At 35.6% G+C, this 16,625-nt stretch overlaps 1 protein-coding gene across 8 annotated transcripts; it reads right to left on the reverse strand.

Moving 5' to 3' along the window:
- Positions 1-274: 274 nt before the first annotated feature.
- LOC149019128 (toll/interleukin-1 receptor-like protein) lies at positions 275-6,793 on the reverse strand. 8 transcript variants are annotated; one of them, XM_089153196.1, is made up of 6 exons: positions 6,171-6,793; positions 5,907-5,983; positions 4,882-5,060; positions 4,446-4,718; positions 3,048-4,361; positions 275-2,937 (listed from the first exon to the last, which is right to left on the reverse strand). In XM_089153196.1, exons 3-5 carry the CDS (start codon positions 5,029-5,031, stop codon positions 3,132-3,134), a joined length of 1,653 nt encoding a protein of 550 aa, XP_089009322.1. In that variant the 5' UTR covers positions 5,032-5,060; positions 5,907-5,983; positions 6,171-6,793; the 3' UTR covers positions 275-2,937; positions 3,048-3,131. The 8 variants fall into 8 exon arrangements, with proteins under 8 accessions (XP_089009322.1, XP_089009319.1, XP_089009321.1 ...); XM_089153193.1 differs by having other exon boundaries at positions 275-2,463; positions 2,769-2,937; positions 4,882-5,983; XM_089153195.1 differs by having other exon boundaries at positions 275-1,617; positions 2,381-2,937; positions 4,882-5,983.
- Between the last annotated feature and the right edge of the window lie 9,832 nt (positions 6,794-16,625).

Here is a 16,625-nt window from a genome sequence, read left to right on the forward strand (position 1 = left end):
CTGACTTAAACAATGAGTGTTTTAACGTACAAATCGGACTAACTTCGAGATCTCCAATGAAAAATCCCACCGTTGGATTTGAAGATCAAGAAGTCTTGAAGCTCTCCTCAAAAAATCAGCTCAATCAGACACTGGATGACCATCCGATGAAGAGGTTGATCAAAACTGGACTCAGAGTTTGAATCAAACTCAGAGTTCCTATCTGACTTAAACAAGGAGTGTTTTGACGTACCAATCGGACTAACTTAGAGATCTACAATGAACAATCCCACCGTTGGATTTGAAGATCAAGAAGTCGTGAAGCTCTCCTCCAAAAATCGGTTCAATCGGACACTGTATGACCATCCGATGAAAGGGTTGATCAACGCTGGACAGAGACCCTCAGAAACGGGATTCTTGAGTTTTCTTTATTTGAATTGGATTCTTTCTCTCAAATCTAATTTCCATATCAAAGCCCACTTAAGTTGCCAACAATGACAACACCTTCATTTTAGGCCAATGGAACCACATAAAGCAATGTCTATTTTTGCTTACTGTATATTGTCAGGATAAACAGATGTACCGAAACAAAATTAACATACTTCTGTGACTTTCTTTTCAAAAAACAATGAATAAAAGATTATTTCACTGGTGAATGTGTTAAGAGGTACTGGACGGAGAGGACAGCTCCGAGGCAAGTTCAATCATACCTTCCTCTTTGATTTGGATCACCAGCAGAGGAAATGAATTGTGACATGTATTAAGATATAGTTCATGACTATTGGAGTCTACAGATCATTATTTCTTTTTTGTTATTATTTTTATCTACAGATCAGGGAAATAAGAAGGTGCCACCTAGTTATCACTTTTGATAGATTGCTCAGTTGAAGATACGGGAATTGAAGGTCTCTCTCTTGGGATTATTGTGGGGGTGGATTAAATGAATAAGAACTTCTTTGGTGTTATGTGTTCTTCTTACTAAAAGTAAGAGGTAGGTTCTGTAAGATTGCTTGACATAAAATTTCTCTAAAATGAAAAGAATTGAGTTGGATGAGTAGCAAGACTAGGAAGGAGATATGGTTGTGATGATTTACATTTGAAGAAAATTAGTTGCTGCAACAATAAGTGATATGGAGAGTTTGATTGAGGATTTCTGGATACCTGCAGCAAAGTGAGGAGTTACAAAACACAAATTGAAGGTGGCAGAGCAAATGGGAAGTGCAAATATGATATCATCAGGAATAAAACCGCAAAAGAAGGAAAACAGAAAAAGAATATCTAGCTTGATACAGGTTGCAAACTGAAAATTAAGCATACAACAAAAACTAAACCGAAAAGTTGTCTTTCCTCCGCCACCAACCAAAAGAAAAGCACAAACACAAAATCCGGAGCCCCTAGTTTCAGTGCAAAATTTCTGCTTGGTAGCCATTAAGTATATACCTGACTGGTCCAAATATTGACTTGACCATCAGAGGTGGCACCTGACCAAAGAGTTGGCCCACGTCTAACACATTGTTTTGCAAGCGAATTAGAGGGAGGCGGTCGATACAAATCAAGACTCATCATTTTTGGCGCCGTCTGTGGGAATGACACTAGAAGTCATGGTGGATAGAAAATCATTGCTCTTGAGAAACCGATCTGATGAGTTAGACATGATACAAGTAGTGTAACTCAGAATAAATTTCAACATATTGACTGCTTTCTATGGTGATGACTGAAGAATGTAAAACTGTTTCTCAGTCCAATTGCCATTAAATTCTGTAATTTGAATGGTCAGTAGGATATTATTGTTAGGATTAGAGCGCTCAATCACACAAAATCGAATAGAAAACAAGGAAGAAGGAGACATGGATTTTACCCTGGTTCACCTCAATGTGAGGCTACGTCTGGTAATAGGTTTTTCACTATACTCTTCTAAAAAAACAACTTAACAATGTTCTGGTATAAGAGAATACATGTATACGCTTAGAAACCTTAAGCCACAACTATTCGTGGGTTTAAGCCCAAACTGTAAAGAAACTCCGAGGCTCATAGAAACGTGGACCCTCTACAGGCTAGGGTAGTTGCCCCCACACCCCCACTGGGGCGGCCTCCCTGGAACCCCCCCGCTCACCGAGGAGCGAGACCCTGTATCCATTGGCAACATAATGAGAAGCATGAGCCATACTCAACAATTATCATGCTCTACTTTATTAATAAAGAAATTAAAAATTAAAAGGTTCTCGTAATCTGAATGGTGATTACCGTATTAGCTCTATTTTGTAACATGTGCACAGTTTTCCTCGCCCACAGAACTTTAAGTCGATAGTGAGACGATCAATTGAAAGACAATTTTGGTTAAGTTAAACCAATCAAGGATACAAAAAGAATACATTGGGTCAATTGAGATTTTGATACCTACATTTATGAGGTGAAAAACATTGATTTCCTTGGTGAATAGCAACTCCAAGGATGAGAGAGCACCAACCATGAAACAGAACCCAACTGCAACACAGCATAAACTGATTTCAGAGAGGAAAATGAAACACGAAGGCACTTGAGCTTGAGCTGGGTTGAAGTGTCTGATGCTGCCATTGTTCATCTCAATCATTAATTTAGTTGACAAAGAAAACAGTTGCTCAGCCCTTCCATATATGTCTTGGATACATTTTTCCAAATATCAATTCACACAAGATACAATAAGACTCCACCCCCTTATAGATAAATAGTAAGCGGCAGAAAAGGAAACACCAAATTAAGGGAAGAAAAGAATCCTGGCCATAAACAATATCAGGTATAGATTAGCACACCTGTGTAGTTATTAGATCCCGAAAGATCCAATAGAGAGCGTGAAAGTTGATTGGCTTCCACTTGAGTGACAAATGAAGAGCACTAGATGGAGAGCTTGGAGAATTAAAGCAACACAGGAACTACTGACTGAATCTGTGTTTAATTTCTGCTTCATGTATAACCTAAAACCTGCATAATTAGTTAATGTTATCAGTAACCATGTATATAAATAAATAACCGGAAATGACAGACATATAACTATCAACATCAGTAACAAAAGAATACCATAGTACGTTTACCTTCAACTAATCTGCAAGGGGTGACTGATCTGGGGAAGAAGGAAGGAAGGGCATTTTCCAGTTGCCACTAGAGATGCTACAGCTTCATGGTTCACGCTTGGGTAGATTCTTTGTTTTCTCTATTTTCTTTTTCTTTTTCTTTTCTTTTGGTATGGATTGATCGGGTATATTCCTGCATTCTTGAATATGTACCTCCCCCAAGTACTTTAAGCTTGATAGATCTGGTAGTCTTTCCATGGAGCAGCATTCCTGAATCCACAAAGTCTTTAAGCTTTCCAATCTTTCAACACCCTGAATCCTACTTAGATTGTGGCAGTTTATTATTTCCAATTCTTGCAAGGACTCTAACCCATCAAGTCCAACAATTTCAGATATCTTGTCACACCCTTGAATACTTAATACTGTCAACTCTTTTAAGTTAGAAAGATCAGGTAATCTTTCCATAGACATACAGTACCAGATATATAAATGCTTCAAATTCTTCAGAGTTAAGATATCCTCGGATGACAATGCTTTTAAATTCCGGCAGTGAATGATTTGTAATTCCCTCAGCCATTTCGAATCCCTCAAGTAGGGTATTTTCTTGAGTGAATGGCAACCCCTTATCTTCAACTCCTCAAGAGAATCCATCCCTTCACCTTCAAAATCAGACAACATGTCAGTCCCACGGATCGTTAAACCGAGTAGATTTCTGGAGCACCTCAGTTTTGGTAATTTTTTAAGTGAAGAGCAGTTCGAAATAAACAACTTCTCCAAAGACTCCAATTTGTTGTCGGCACCTTCAATCTCTTTCAGGCTCTCGCAAAAACTAAGATGTAATGTCTTTAAGTTTCTCCAGCCACCTCCTTCCGATAGCTGTACCAGTGAACCACAATAGGAAACATGAAGGTTTCTCAAACTTGATGGAAGACCTGATATATACGAAACTGAAGGGCAATAACGAACAGTCAAGCTGCTCAAACTTGAGGGATGACCAAACAGTATGTTTTGAAGTGAATAGCAGTTACTGACTGCTAGGGTGGTCAAACTTGGGGGAATATCTGGTAGTTTTTTCAGAGAGATACATCCAGATAGATCGAGTGTCCTAATAGATGCCAACTCACAACCTTTACTTGCAACATCCACTAGTCTCTGGCAGTCCATCATATCTAATGTGACCAAGTTCTTGAGATAACCAATAGATGTGTGGACCCCAATCAGATTATGACACTGCTGGAAATTCAATACCTCCAAAAGTGGATTTCCTGAAAGGTCAGGAGTTCTACACAAGTTCATGCAATGGTTGGCTTTTAGAACTTTGAGATTAACTGCCATCTGCAAAATAATTGAAAGAAAATTTAAGATTATTTTTTTAAAAAGAAAATGCTTGCAAATTCACAAATTAAATGGAAGAGACACCTTGATGCAATCCCAACCCATCCACTTTTCAGTCATCTCACTCTTTGATAGATCAAGAATAACTAGTTTCCTCGGACAAAATTTGGTTAGTGCAAATAGTCCATGGCATCCTTTCCAACTAAGCCATCTCAGTTGTGAAAAAGAATTTCTACATTCGCCCAAGATTTCTACATAATCAAGTTGGAGTATTCTTAATTCGGTCATTGCATCAAGGCCTTCACTCTTTAATGGTTGTCGAAACCCGATAGCAAGTCCTACACACTTATTTGTTCCCTGCAAAAGAAATGATTCTCCATTAGCTGACAAAATCATTTTTTTTTCCTAACAAGCCCCTCCCCCCCCCTCCCCCCAAAAAAAAAACACTCACATAATAAATTTACAGAAGTAACACACACACACAGACACACAAAAAAAATTATATGAATTGAATACATACTTTCCCATCTGCAAGTACATCCAAAGCTTCTTCATTAGACCATATTCGACTACGTGTCCCCGGTTCTGTATTCTCTTGACGAACAATCTCTCTCCCAAGATCTCGAAGCACATCGTGCATCCGTAGCTCATCATCTTCATTAATTGTCATCAAAGACTTTGCACAAAGAACATCAAGTCCTATTTGAGGAAAAAAATCACAGCTTTCCCATATATAACATGCAATATCTTTTTTCATCCCGATGAAAAAACAAGCAGTATCCAAAAACATTTGTTGTTCTTGATGCCCTAGTCCATCATAACTTATTTTCAGTCTTTCCATAACGTCATTATGGGGAATCTTTTGCAACTTTTTCAACATTTCTTCCCATAATGGTTTATTCTTCGAAAATAAAGATGAAGCTATAACTCGAAGAGCCAAGGGAACCCCTCCAATAATTTTTACAATTGCTTTCGAAAGATACACATAATCTTCATGAGGCTGGATCCTTTTGAAGGCATGCCAACAAAATAGTTGAAGAGAGTGCACATGATTTAGCAATAGAGGCTTGTATATTTTATTTCTATTAACTTCGGCCAAGTTCAAAATATTCTCATCTCTAGTTGTAATTATGACCCTACTTCCTGGGCCAAACCAATTGGGTCTTTCAGCCAAAGCATCTATCTATTCTTTCCTATCAACATCATCAAGAACAAGAAGAACATTTTCTTGGGAAACTCTTTCTTCTATCAATCTTTTTAATCTATCACAATCTCTTGTGTCTGGGTCTTCTTTGATAATATCCTTTAGGAATTGCTTCTGCAAAGAAACTAGACCCTCAATCTGTGTTGCTTGTTCTCTAACATTTGAAAGAAAACAATGCTTTTGAAAGGTCGAAAGGATATCATTATAGACAGCTTTGGCAAGAGTTGTCTTCCCAATACCCCCAAAACCGCAAATTCCTACGAATTTAACATCATTGGAGCCAATAGCTAATAACGATAATAGATCCTTTACTTTAGAATTCATGTCAATAAGGTACTCACATTCAGCCAAGCGTGTTCCATCGACCAATTCCCGTAGAGCCCTTTTGACAAGTAATTCAACTAACTCTGCTTGATCCCTGTAGTTATTTTATATAAAAATATGATCATAAGAACAATGAAGGGGATGAAAATATCAACTAAAGAGAAGAAAAAAAATTTGAATATTTTTTTAAACAAAATCGGTAAAATTCTAACTACTATAGAATGAAAAGAATATACATAATGAGACAAACTTAATAATTAGTTTGTAGGATGGAGACTTACGTAGTATCGTCGATAACTTCTCCTTTCAAGTTCCCTACCACTCTTAGAGCTTCCCTCCAACTTTGTACTTTCGAGGGCTCAAACTTCTTTTGGTGTTCTAGGAATGCATTCTCAAAAATTCTAGTCTGATTCCGAACATCGGATGGGTCAACAAAGAAGAATATGGGCAAGATTATTTGCTTGTTGGATCTGTGGCATTCAACTATCTGAGTAAGTTCCAGAAGGCACCACTTGCTATCCGCATAACCTTTGGAGAAGATAGGGATTGCGATTTTGGAACCCTTGATGGCTTGCGAGAGGGCTGGAGCAATTGCTTCTCCAGTCCACGATTTTTCACTATCAAGGAAAGCATTGATTCCTCTATCCTTCAGAGTTCGGTATAAGAAGCTAGTGAAGTTTTTGCGAGTATCTTCGCCTCTAAAATTGATAAACACATCGTACCTAGAAGAAGCTACAGCTATGGAACCAGTAGGATAGGAAGCTAAATCTTGTGTTGCCATGAAGTTCGAAGTTTAAGGGAGTTGTAGTTGCAAAGTAGCAAAGAAGACTGGATGTTCAAATAGCTCTCTGTATCTTCTCTAGAAACTAACTCTCTAGCTTGGTATGTAATGCCATCTTCACTAGAAAGTACCGTTGGACAGAGTGATCAATTGCCTTAAAAAAATCAAGATTTTACCGACACCAATTTTTAATTTCACAAACCTTTAAGAATTACCATCCAACTCTCCACTAAAGAGAGATGAGCTGTCTGATTAATTAATTCAGTTGAGTTGAAATCTTTGTCACCAGTTTTTGTTTGTTTGCCACTTTAGAATAATTATTTCAGACTTTCTACAGAATTCGCCAGTAATGTCGGACTTAGATTTTGTTTTTTTTTTCTTCAATTGCGGCAACAATTCAAAAGCGTTGATCACCGTGTAATCGTGGTCCTCGAATGTAGTGCAGGTCCCTACCACTACTCAAGAAAAGCAAAAATGAAAGTTAGCGGCGGTCTCTACAATTGGTTCACAATCTTTTTCAGAATTTGGAAAATTGCTTCAAAGGGGAACGTGCAACTGTGCAAGTAGGTTTCCATCACGCAAATTCCTTTAATTATTACCCGGAAAAAAAAAAAAAAAAAAAAAAGTTAGAGGAGGTGTTTACAATGGGTCCCATTCTTTTCAAAATTTGAAAAATTGCTTCAGATGGGGACGTACAAGTAGTTTAAATCATGGAAAGAAATTTCGGCCCCTGGCGAAACAAAACTAGGGGCCGAATCGAGATTTGCGGGATATAGCCGATTTCTCGGCGATATCTCGCCTTTTCTTGTCGAACTAGCGATATCTCACCGAAATGTCAGCGATATTTCTCCAGATTTGTAACCGGTGAAGAGGAGAACCCAACAGTCGGTTTCCATTGCCTGATTTTAGAAGATCAAACTGCTCAGCCAAGGAACAATGGGCAAGGTAGAAATCTTCAACCATGGATATCAACTCCGGTCGCTCCTTGTAGTATATTTCCGCTCGTTGTGCAAAGGAGTCCGCGTCTTCCTCGATCAATTCAAGCATCGCCTCTGTCTTCTGGTATAGCTATGTGATTTTGGTTAAAAAAGAAAACAGATTCAGCAAAGCCAGCCATTAGAAAGAGTCTGCTGCACCCTGATTGTAACTGCTGAGTCGCCGGACGGAGAAGTGAGGAAGACGAGGAGTGAGGAGCACCAATCAGTGCTGAGTCGCCGGACGGAGAAGTGAGGAAGACGAGGAGTGAGGAAGATGAAGTGATGAAGATTGAATTCTGATTTTTTTGAGATTATAAGTTGTGAATTTGATCCGCACGCACACGTGGTTGATGGAGAACAATGGAGTTATTAAAAAAATAAAATAAAAAATATTAAAGATAAACATGAGGCTGAACCTACTGACGCTTTTGCAGAATAACATGGATATTTATATTAGTTTATTAATTTTTTGAACTTCAAAACGTTGAACGCATGCGAGCCATCACTCATCAATCATGTCATCATGTTATTTTATAACATATTATTATATAATTCAGGTAAATATCGGCAATCTCGCCGAGATTTCGCCCGGTTCGCCGGGTAGCGAACCCGGCGAACTTTCGTTCCATGGTTTAAATTGGTTTTGATTTACTATTAAAAATAAATAAATAAATAAATAAAGTGGAGGTAAGGTGCGAAGTCTTGGTGATTCTTGCCGGTTTGCTGGTTGAAGCTAAATTTTACTGATATATTCTATGCGTGATAGCTTGATAGGGTGTAAAAATAGGGTTTGATTTACGCGTGTCAGTGGCTTTAAATGTCTAACGCATATTTTAGAAGAAAAAAAAACAAAATATCAATAACTTTTGGGTAATTTTCATCTGGACCCCCTAAGGTTTGGTCTAGGTCACTTTTAGTCCAAAAAAATCCTCCTTTGCATATGGCTCTCCTAAGGTTTCTAAAAATGACTAAGGATAAATTAAAATTTAATGACCAAAATACCCTTATGGTGCAATGGGGATTTAAAAAGACAAATTATAACTGCAATTTTAATCTTTTTATTTTATAATCAAGGATCTTAAAAATTCAAATTTACAAACTTATACCTTGATTGAAACTCATGAAATCTCATTCCCATTACAGAAAGCATGCGAGCAATTAGGGTTTTGGTTTGCAATGAACCAGATTAGATTTCTTATTCTTCTTGTTTGTTCTTCTTTTGCTTCTTAACGATTCCAGAGCTTTCTCAATCAAATTGAGAATTGAGGTGAGCGTGTGAAGAGGGAATAATAGGTAAGTCATGGGTTGCTGAGAATTGTCGCTCTTATCGCTCTTAAAGAGGAAGGCTAAAACAGATAAAGACAAGGTACAACAACATCATAGCCAAATTCCGCCGTTGAAGCACCCACCTCATGCTGGTGATTTAGACCCTACTGTTGTTGCTGTTGGAGTTCCTTCTTTCTTTGATTTTTCACTTTCCGACCTTAAAGCCGCCACCAAAAACTTCAGCTCGGAGTTTATCTTTTCTGAGAGTGGGGAGAAAGCCCCCAATCTAGTCTACAAGGGTTGTCTTCAGAATCGCCGATGGATCGTCACTTGCCAAGAAATTCCCCAAATTCACCCGGCCCCGATCCCAAGCGCTTGTTGTATTGCATCCCTCTCTCATTTGCCATTTGGGTTTTCTAATTCTCTTCTCTCAATCCCGTCTTGTTTCTTCATTACTCCTTAGGTTTTGGGTGTTTTTCCTCCCCTCTTTTACTTGACTCTGATCCTTTTTCTCTTCCTTTCCGTTGCGTTTTAGGAGGAAGCTTGGGGCGTCGGAAAGTTGCGACATCGAAGGCTTGCGAATTTGATCAGTTATTGTTGTGATGGCGATGAGAGGTTACTTGTTGCTGAGAACATGCCTAACGATACCCTTACTAAACATCTATTTCACTGTGTGTACAGTTGTCTGGCTTCTAGGAAAAGGAGCAGATCAAAACCCTAATTCTGCTTTGTGTAATGGGAATGGGATTTCATTGATTTTTAATGAAGGGTATAAGTTTGTAAATTTGAGTTCTTAAGAACTTTGAATATAAAATAAAAAGATTAAAATTGAAATTATAATTTGTCTTTTTAATATAAACCGTTAGATCGAAATCGCATACATGATACAATCTTGACCATTGCACCATAAGGGTATTTTGGTCATCAAATTATGATTTGTCCTTAATTAGTCATTTTTAGAAACCTCAAGGGAGCCATATGCAAAGGAAGACTTTTATTGGACTAAAAGTGACCTGGACCAAACCTTAGGGGGTCCAGATGAAAATTACCCATAACTTTTTCACTTCTTATTGTGAGTGACATTGATTTACGTGTGTCAGTGGCCTTAATCTAACTTATATTTTATAAACAAACAAAATATCATTAACTTTTTCACTTCTTACGTGTGTGGCTACAAAATACGCAACAGTCAAATCCACTTTTTAACAAAAAAAATTTATTTTTTAACATTAATAGAAGACAACTACACAAAATGATTCATCGTCTTCTTTAGTTCTTCAGTTCCTCTTCTGTTCTTCACTTCTTCTCCATCAAACCGTGGATAGAAAGATTTCAACCATGAAACTAAATACGGAGATAATTTTTTTGTTCGATTGAACCGAAGAGGCAAAGAAAAACACGTAATACGAACGTAGCAGCAGATCAAGGTGGCAATCAATCCGTTTCCGGCGATATTTTGTAGGTTAGGTGGCGATTTTTGACGATTTTTTATGGATTTGGTATTTTTTTCCGGTGATATTTAGCGATTTTCCGGCGATATTGTTTCATTTTGTTTTTGCGGTGCATTTTTCGGTTCGCTACTTAGCGAACTAGGCGAACTTCGCCGAAATGTTTTACCGTGAGTGGAGGTCTTCACAGCGGGTCCCTTTTTTCAAAATTTGGAAATTTGCTTTAAAAGGGAACGTGCAAGTAAGTTTCCAACATGCAAATTGCTTCAGTTTAGCACCATAAATGTGCTAAACTATTAAGCGACAAGAAATAGACTGTTAGATCGAGATCTAGGTCGAGACTTTAATCTCGACCGTTAAAAACAAACTGTCTTTCCACTATATATATATTGTTATAAAATAAAGAGAAAATATAGAATACAAAGAAGAAAGACAATATGAGTTCAATCAGAACTAGTCCATTCAGTTGAGTGCATTACATATTTATAGTAGAAGGAACATCTACTCTGATATGGAAATATCAAAGTCTACAAAGAAATACAATATATGATTCTTACACACAATAAGATATTCTTGATATGGAAAGATAGATTGCCACCCAAGATAGAAGGTGCATAGAATGGAAATATTGACTGCCAACATTGTGTGTTGATATCACTGTAATCTTTAATTAAGATGGGAATGTGAATCACCAAGATTGTATGCTGAGGTGGTTGAGATCTTCAATTGGAAGTACAATCTCTTTGGGGTAATAGACATCCATAATAAATATTATTTATAACACTCCCACTTGGATGTCCATCAATAGATAATGTACCTCGTTAAAACCTTACTAAGAAAAACCCTGTGGGAAAAAAATCTTAGTGAAAGAAAAAGAGTATACATATCTAAATAATACGTATTGGTAGCTGCCTCATTAAAAACCTTACCAGGAAAACCCAGTGGAACAAAACCTTGGTTAAGGGAAAAAGAGTGCAAGACACATATTTTACTCCCCCGATGATAACATCACCGAGTATCTTTAAGTACGTACATTCCAATATCATATACCAGCTTCTTAAGATTTGAAGTAAGCAACGCCTCAGTAAATAAACATTTCAAGTTATCACTTGAACGAAATAAATGAACATAGATTTCACCATTTCATTGAAGATCATGAGTGAAGAAGAATTTCTGTGAAATATGCATCGTTCTATCATCTTTGATGTATTATCCCTTCAATTGAGCTTTGCATGTAGCATAATCTTCATATAATATTGTTGAAATTCCTTCTTTTAGTAGAAGACAGCATGCTTCATGAATGTGTTGTATCATTGATCTTAACAAAATATATTGTCAACTTAATTCATGAATCACTCTTATCTCTGCATGAAGAAGTGACAGCTATAGTTTGTTTTGTTGAGCATCATGAAATAGTTAACCTTCATTTGTGAATAAACAACTTGTTTGAGATCTAGTTTTATGTAGATCAGATAAATATCCTGCATCTGCATAGTAAATTGATATTCACATTCATAAAATAACATCATATCAATAATTCCTCGAAGGTACTGAAATATATATATTTAATAGCATTCTAGTGTCTTCATATTGGAGAAGAGATAAATCTTGCTAATACACTTACAGAAAATGCTATATCCGATCTTATACTATTAGCAAGATATATTAATGTTCAAATTACACTGAGATATGATACTTCAGGACCAAGAAATTCTCCACTGTTTTATTGGGATCGAAATAAATCTTTCTTTATATTGAGCGATCTCACAACCATTAGGGTACTCAATAAATGTACTTTATCTATGTAAAATCACTTCAAAATATTATCTGTATAAGTTGATTAATGAACGAATATTTCATTCGTCAAATGCTCAATTTACAAATCAAGACAAAACATTGTCTTTTCAAGATTTTCATTTCAACTTTCTTCAAATAATCTTCTGCTTTTGGAAACTCTTCAGGAGTTCCAATAATATCAACATATACACTTATTATAACAAGGTTAGATCCATATCATTTAATAAAGGCACAATAATAAATTGGATCATATATTCTTCATTTAGTAAATATCCACTAAGGAGATTATACCATATATGTCATGATCATCTCTGAAGTCTTATTAAACAAACTTCCTAGAAATTTTTATATGCTTCAGTCATTTTGAATCCTTCAGGGATTTTCATATAAATTTCATACTCGAGTGAGCCATATAAATAGGTTGTAATAATATTCATTAGATGTATCTCAAAATTTTCATATACTGCCAGATTAATAAGATATTTGAAGGTGATTGCATCCGCCACAAGAGAACACGTTTCTATGTAATCAATGCCAGGCATCTGCAAAAATTCTTGTGCCATAATTCATGCTTTATATATCACGATTTCATTCATTTTCTCATTTCATTTTTCGCAGAAAACTCAATTGTATCCCACTGGCTTAAAACCTTTAGATGTTGGACTATAGGTCCAAAAACTTTATTTTTCAAGCGAATTGAATTCTGCTTGAATTGCGTCTCTACATTTTGGCCTATCATTTCTTGATTTATATTCATCAAAAATTTTATGTTCAAGAATCTCGTCTTGTTGTATTATTTTAACAATAACATAATATGTGAAAATGTTGTCGACAACTTTATATTTTCGGTTCCATCTTTTTCCTGCAACGACATAACTAATCGAGATCTCTTCATTATTTTCAGGTACTTGAACCTCTTCTGGGGTTTTATAGAAAGTTATGTCTTCAGGATCTTCATAATCAATTGTCTCTATATTATGATCATCTTGATCATTTGCTCATTTCCTTTTTTAGGATTTTATTCTTGAAACCGATTGATCTTTCACGTTTTAAACGTGGTTTAATTTCATTTGCACTGATAGATTGTCCTGCTGGGACATCAATCATAATTGGAGCATTCATAGCTGGAATATGAGATTTAGTAACTCTTAGCAGGTCAGCAAATCTGGCAGTTGATTCATAATATTTGCATTATCCTTTGAACTTCAAGTTCACAGTGCTCAGAGGATCTAATGAGATAATGATAATGCATACAATCAATCTCTTTTTCCAACTGTTTATTCTCTCCCCCTCATGTTGGAAAAACTAATTCATTAAATAAAAATCTCATATCATTGGCAATATATTGAATTATATAAGGAGATTCATATCCAATATATATTCCCAACTTTATTTGGGAACTCATCTTTGTGCGCTATGGTGGAGCAATTAGAACATAAGCCGCACATCCAAAAAAATTTTAAGATGATAAATATTTTGCTTCTGACCATAAGCCAATTGTAATATGGAGAATTTATGACAACCTTTTGGCCTTATGCGTACAAATGATACTTTGTTCTCATAAACAATGGTTTAGCTATTAATTGGAGACATTTAATAAATAATTTTACCAAACCATTTTGGATATAAACATGAGCAACAAGCTATTCAACTGTGATCTCAGTTGTTATACAATAATCATAAAGCCTGAGATGTAAATTCACCAGCATTATCAAGACAAACTGTCTTTATCTTATAATCCATAAATTATGCTCTTAATCTCATTATTTGAGCAAACAATCTCGCAAACACCAAATTGCGAGTTCATAATGAACATACATGTGACCACTTTATAGATGCATCTATTAAAATCATATATTATCTGAATGATCCACATGATGGGTGAATGGGCCCATATATTTCACCCTCTATACGTTTCAAAAATGTAGAATGTTCAATCTCAACTTTAGCTGGTGAATATCTAATAATATATTTTCTTTAAGAACAATCAGAATAAGAAAATTCACTCAATTGAAGAATCTTTTCGTTTCTTCAATAGATGACAATTGAATCTTCAATAATTTTTCGCATCAACTTGATCCGGGATGGTCCAACCGATCATGCCAAATAATAAAACTATCAGAATTAATGTTCTTTTGATTTATCCAAGCATGTGTTTCAACCATGCGATATTCGTGTTGTACAAACTGAGAGTAAATGTCTAACACTTTTGTAGTAATACATAGTTACTCACTTTTACCATTATTTGTAGTCTCAATCTGATAATCATTTTGACAAATAGCTTCGAAACATAACAAGTTTCTTTGAGACTTACTACAAAATAATGAATTATTTATAGCCAATTTTTATTTCCCATTTAATAATAGATTAGCTCTTCCGGAGCTTCCAATCAATGTTGTACTACCGATTATTATATGAACATTGGCTTCCGCATCATCAAATAAGAGAAATAATAAAAACCAATTTATCTCCACATTATTTTTATTTCTTTAATTAAGGCTTGACAAAACTTAATTAAATATTGTGGAGTATGACAGATACATGTCTAATAGCTTTCATACTACATCGGTGACAAATAGTATCTTCACTTCTTAAATTGTTATATTCAGAATCCTTATTATTCTCTTATTTATTTCCATAATAATGATGGTAATTATTCCGTTTTTTGCCTCATTCTCTTCCACAGTCATGACCATAATTTTAATTTTGCCTTCTTTCAAGCAAATCATGAATTGCTGCATTCACTTCAGGAAATGGAACAGAACCAATAAGATGAGCTTCATGACTTTTCATTAATAGTCCATCATTTTACTCAGCCACAAATAGGCATGATATCATTCAGAGTATTTCTTGAAACTTCTTTTACAATATTACTATTGTAACAACATATTTGAAGCTTGAAAATTTGCTGGCAAGTCTTCATTAATAATATTTTCTCAACATAATTTCAATAGAGAATTAATTTAAAAAAACTGCAGAACTGTATTTATTTATAATTTCAAATCTTGCAATTTCATGTGCATCTGCAGAACTGTATTTATTTATAATTTCAAATCTTGCAATTTCATGTGCATCTGCAGAACTGTATACATTTACAGTTTCAAATTTTGCAACTTCAAGTGCATTTGCAGAACTGTACTCATTTACAGTTTCAGATCTTGCAACTCCAAGTGCATTTGCAGAACTGTATTCATTTATAGTTTTACATCTTGCAACTTCAAGTGCATCTACAGAACTGTATTCATTTACAGTTTCAAATCTTGCACTTCAGGTGCATTTAACAATATTTGTGGTGCAAAGCTAGCAACCACTATATACAATAAATAAAACCAATTGTTAATGACAAACCACAATTGTTAAGACAATCTAATATCTTATTATTTGTTTGATTCTTAGATTCAATAAAACATATATCTTTTGATCATGATGCACTTACATTATGAGATGGACAATGTAAACTCCATTGTTTACAAAAACGCACGAGGAGATCATCATCATTTTCACTTTGGAATAGAAAACATAATGATCCATAGTCTGCTGTCTTTCTTCTCAAAATGCAGTACTTTGAGCGGAGTCATTCACAATTACTTCGAGCGGAATCGTGCTGATAACTTGTTATAAAATAAAGAGAAAATATAGAATACAAAGAAGAAAGACAATATGAGTTCAATCAGAACTAGTCCATTCAGTTGAGTGCATTACATATCTATAGTAGAAGGAACATCTACTTTGATATGAAAATATCAGAGCCTACAAAAAAAATACAATATATGATTCTTACACACAATAATATATTCTTGATATGGAAAGATAGATTGTCACCCAAGATAGAAGGTGCATAGAATGGAAATATTGACTGCCAACATTGTGTGTTGAGATCACTGTAATCTTCAATTAAGATGGGAATGTGAATCACCAAGATTGTATGCTGAGGTGGTTAAGATCTTCAATTGGAAGTACAATATCTTTGGGGTAATGGACATCCATAATAAATATTATTTATAACATATATATATATATATATATATGGCAAAAATAGTTTGATAGCAATGATAGAAGAGTTTTTTGTAAAATCCCCTGTATAGCAATGATAGAAGAGTTTTTTGTAAAATCCCCTGTATTTCTAACCCTCTTACCCATGCTTTTAGAACTGCGAACCTGGAACTCAAGTAAGCAACAACTGTGGGCCATTCGACTCAAGTAAGCAACAACTATGCGCTTGTGCATCGACTACCGTGAGTTGAATAAGCTGACTATCAAGAATAGATACCCGCTGCCCAGAATTGATGATCTCTTCGATCAGTTGAAGGGTGCAGTTGTGTTCTCAAAGATTGACTTAAGGTCTGGATATCACCAATTGAAAGTGAAGTCTAGTGATATCTTCAAGACAGCTTTCCGAACGCGGTATGGTCACTACGAGTTTAGAGTCATGCCCTTCGGATTGACCAATGCTCCTGCGGTGTTCAT

This window comes from Hakea prostrata, chromosome 4 (genome assembly GCF_041222555.1).
Source record: "Hakea prostrata isolate BN-2017 chromosome 4, UWA_Hpros_2, whole genome shotgun sequence".
Classification (NCBI taxonomy): Eukaryota; Viridiplantae; Streptophyta; class Magnoliopsida; order Proteales; family Proteaceae; genus Hakea; species Hakea prostrata.

Excerpts from the sequence above, each read along its gene's own strand:
- LOC149019128 (XM_089153193.1), bottom strand. The coding sequence starts at position 5,241 with ATGTTGAAAAAGTTGCAAAAGATTCCCCATAATGACGTTATGGAAAGA. Across the intron at positions 4,719-4,881 it reads ATGTACTTGCAGATGGGAAA|GGAACAAATAAGTGTGTAGG; the intron begins GTATGTATTCAA and ends TTTCTTTTGCAG. Across the intron at positions 4,362-4,445 it reads TGGGTTGGGATTGCATCAAG|ATGGCAGTTAATCTCAAAGT; the intron begins GTGTCTCTTCCA and ends ATTATTTTGCAG.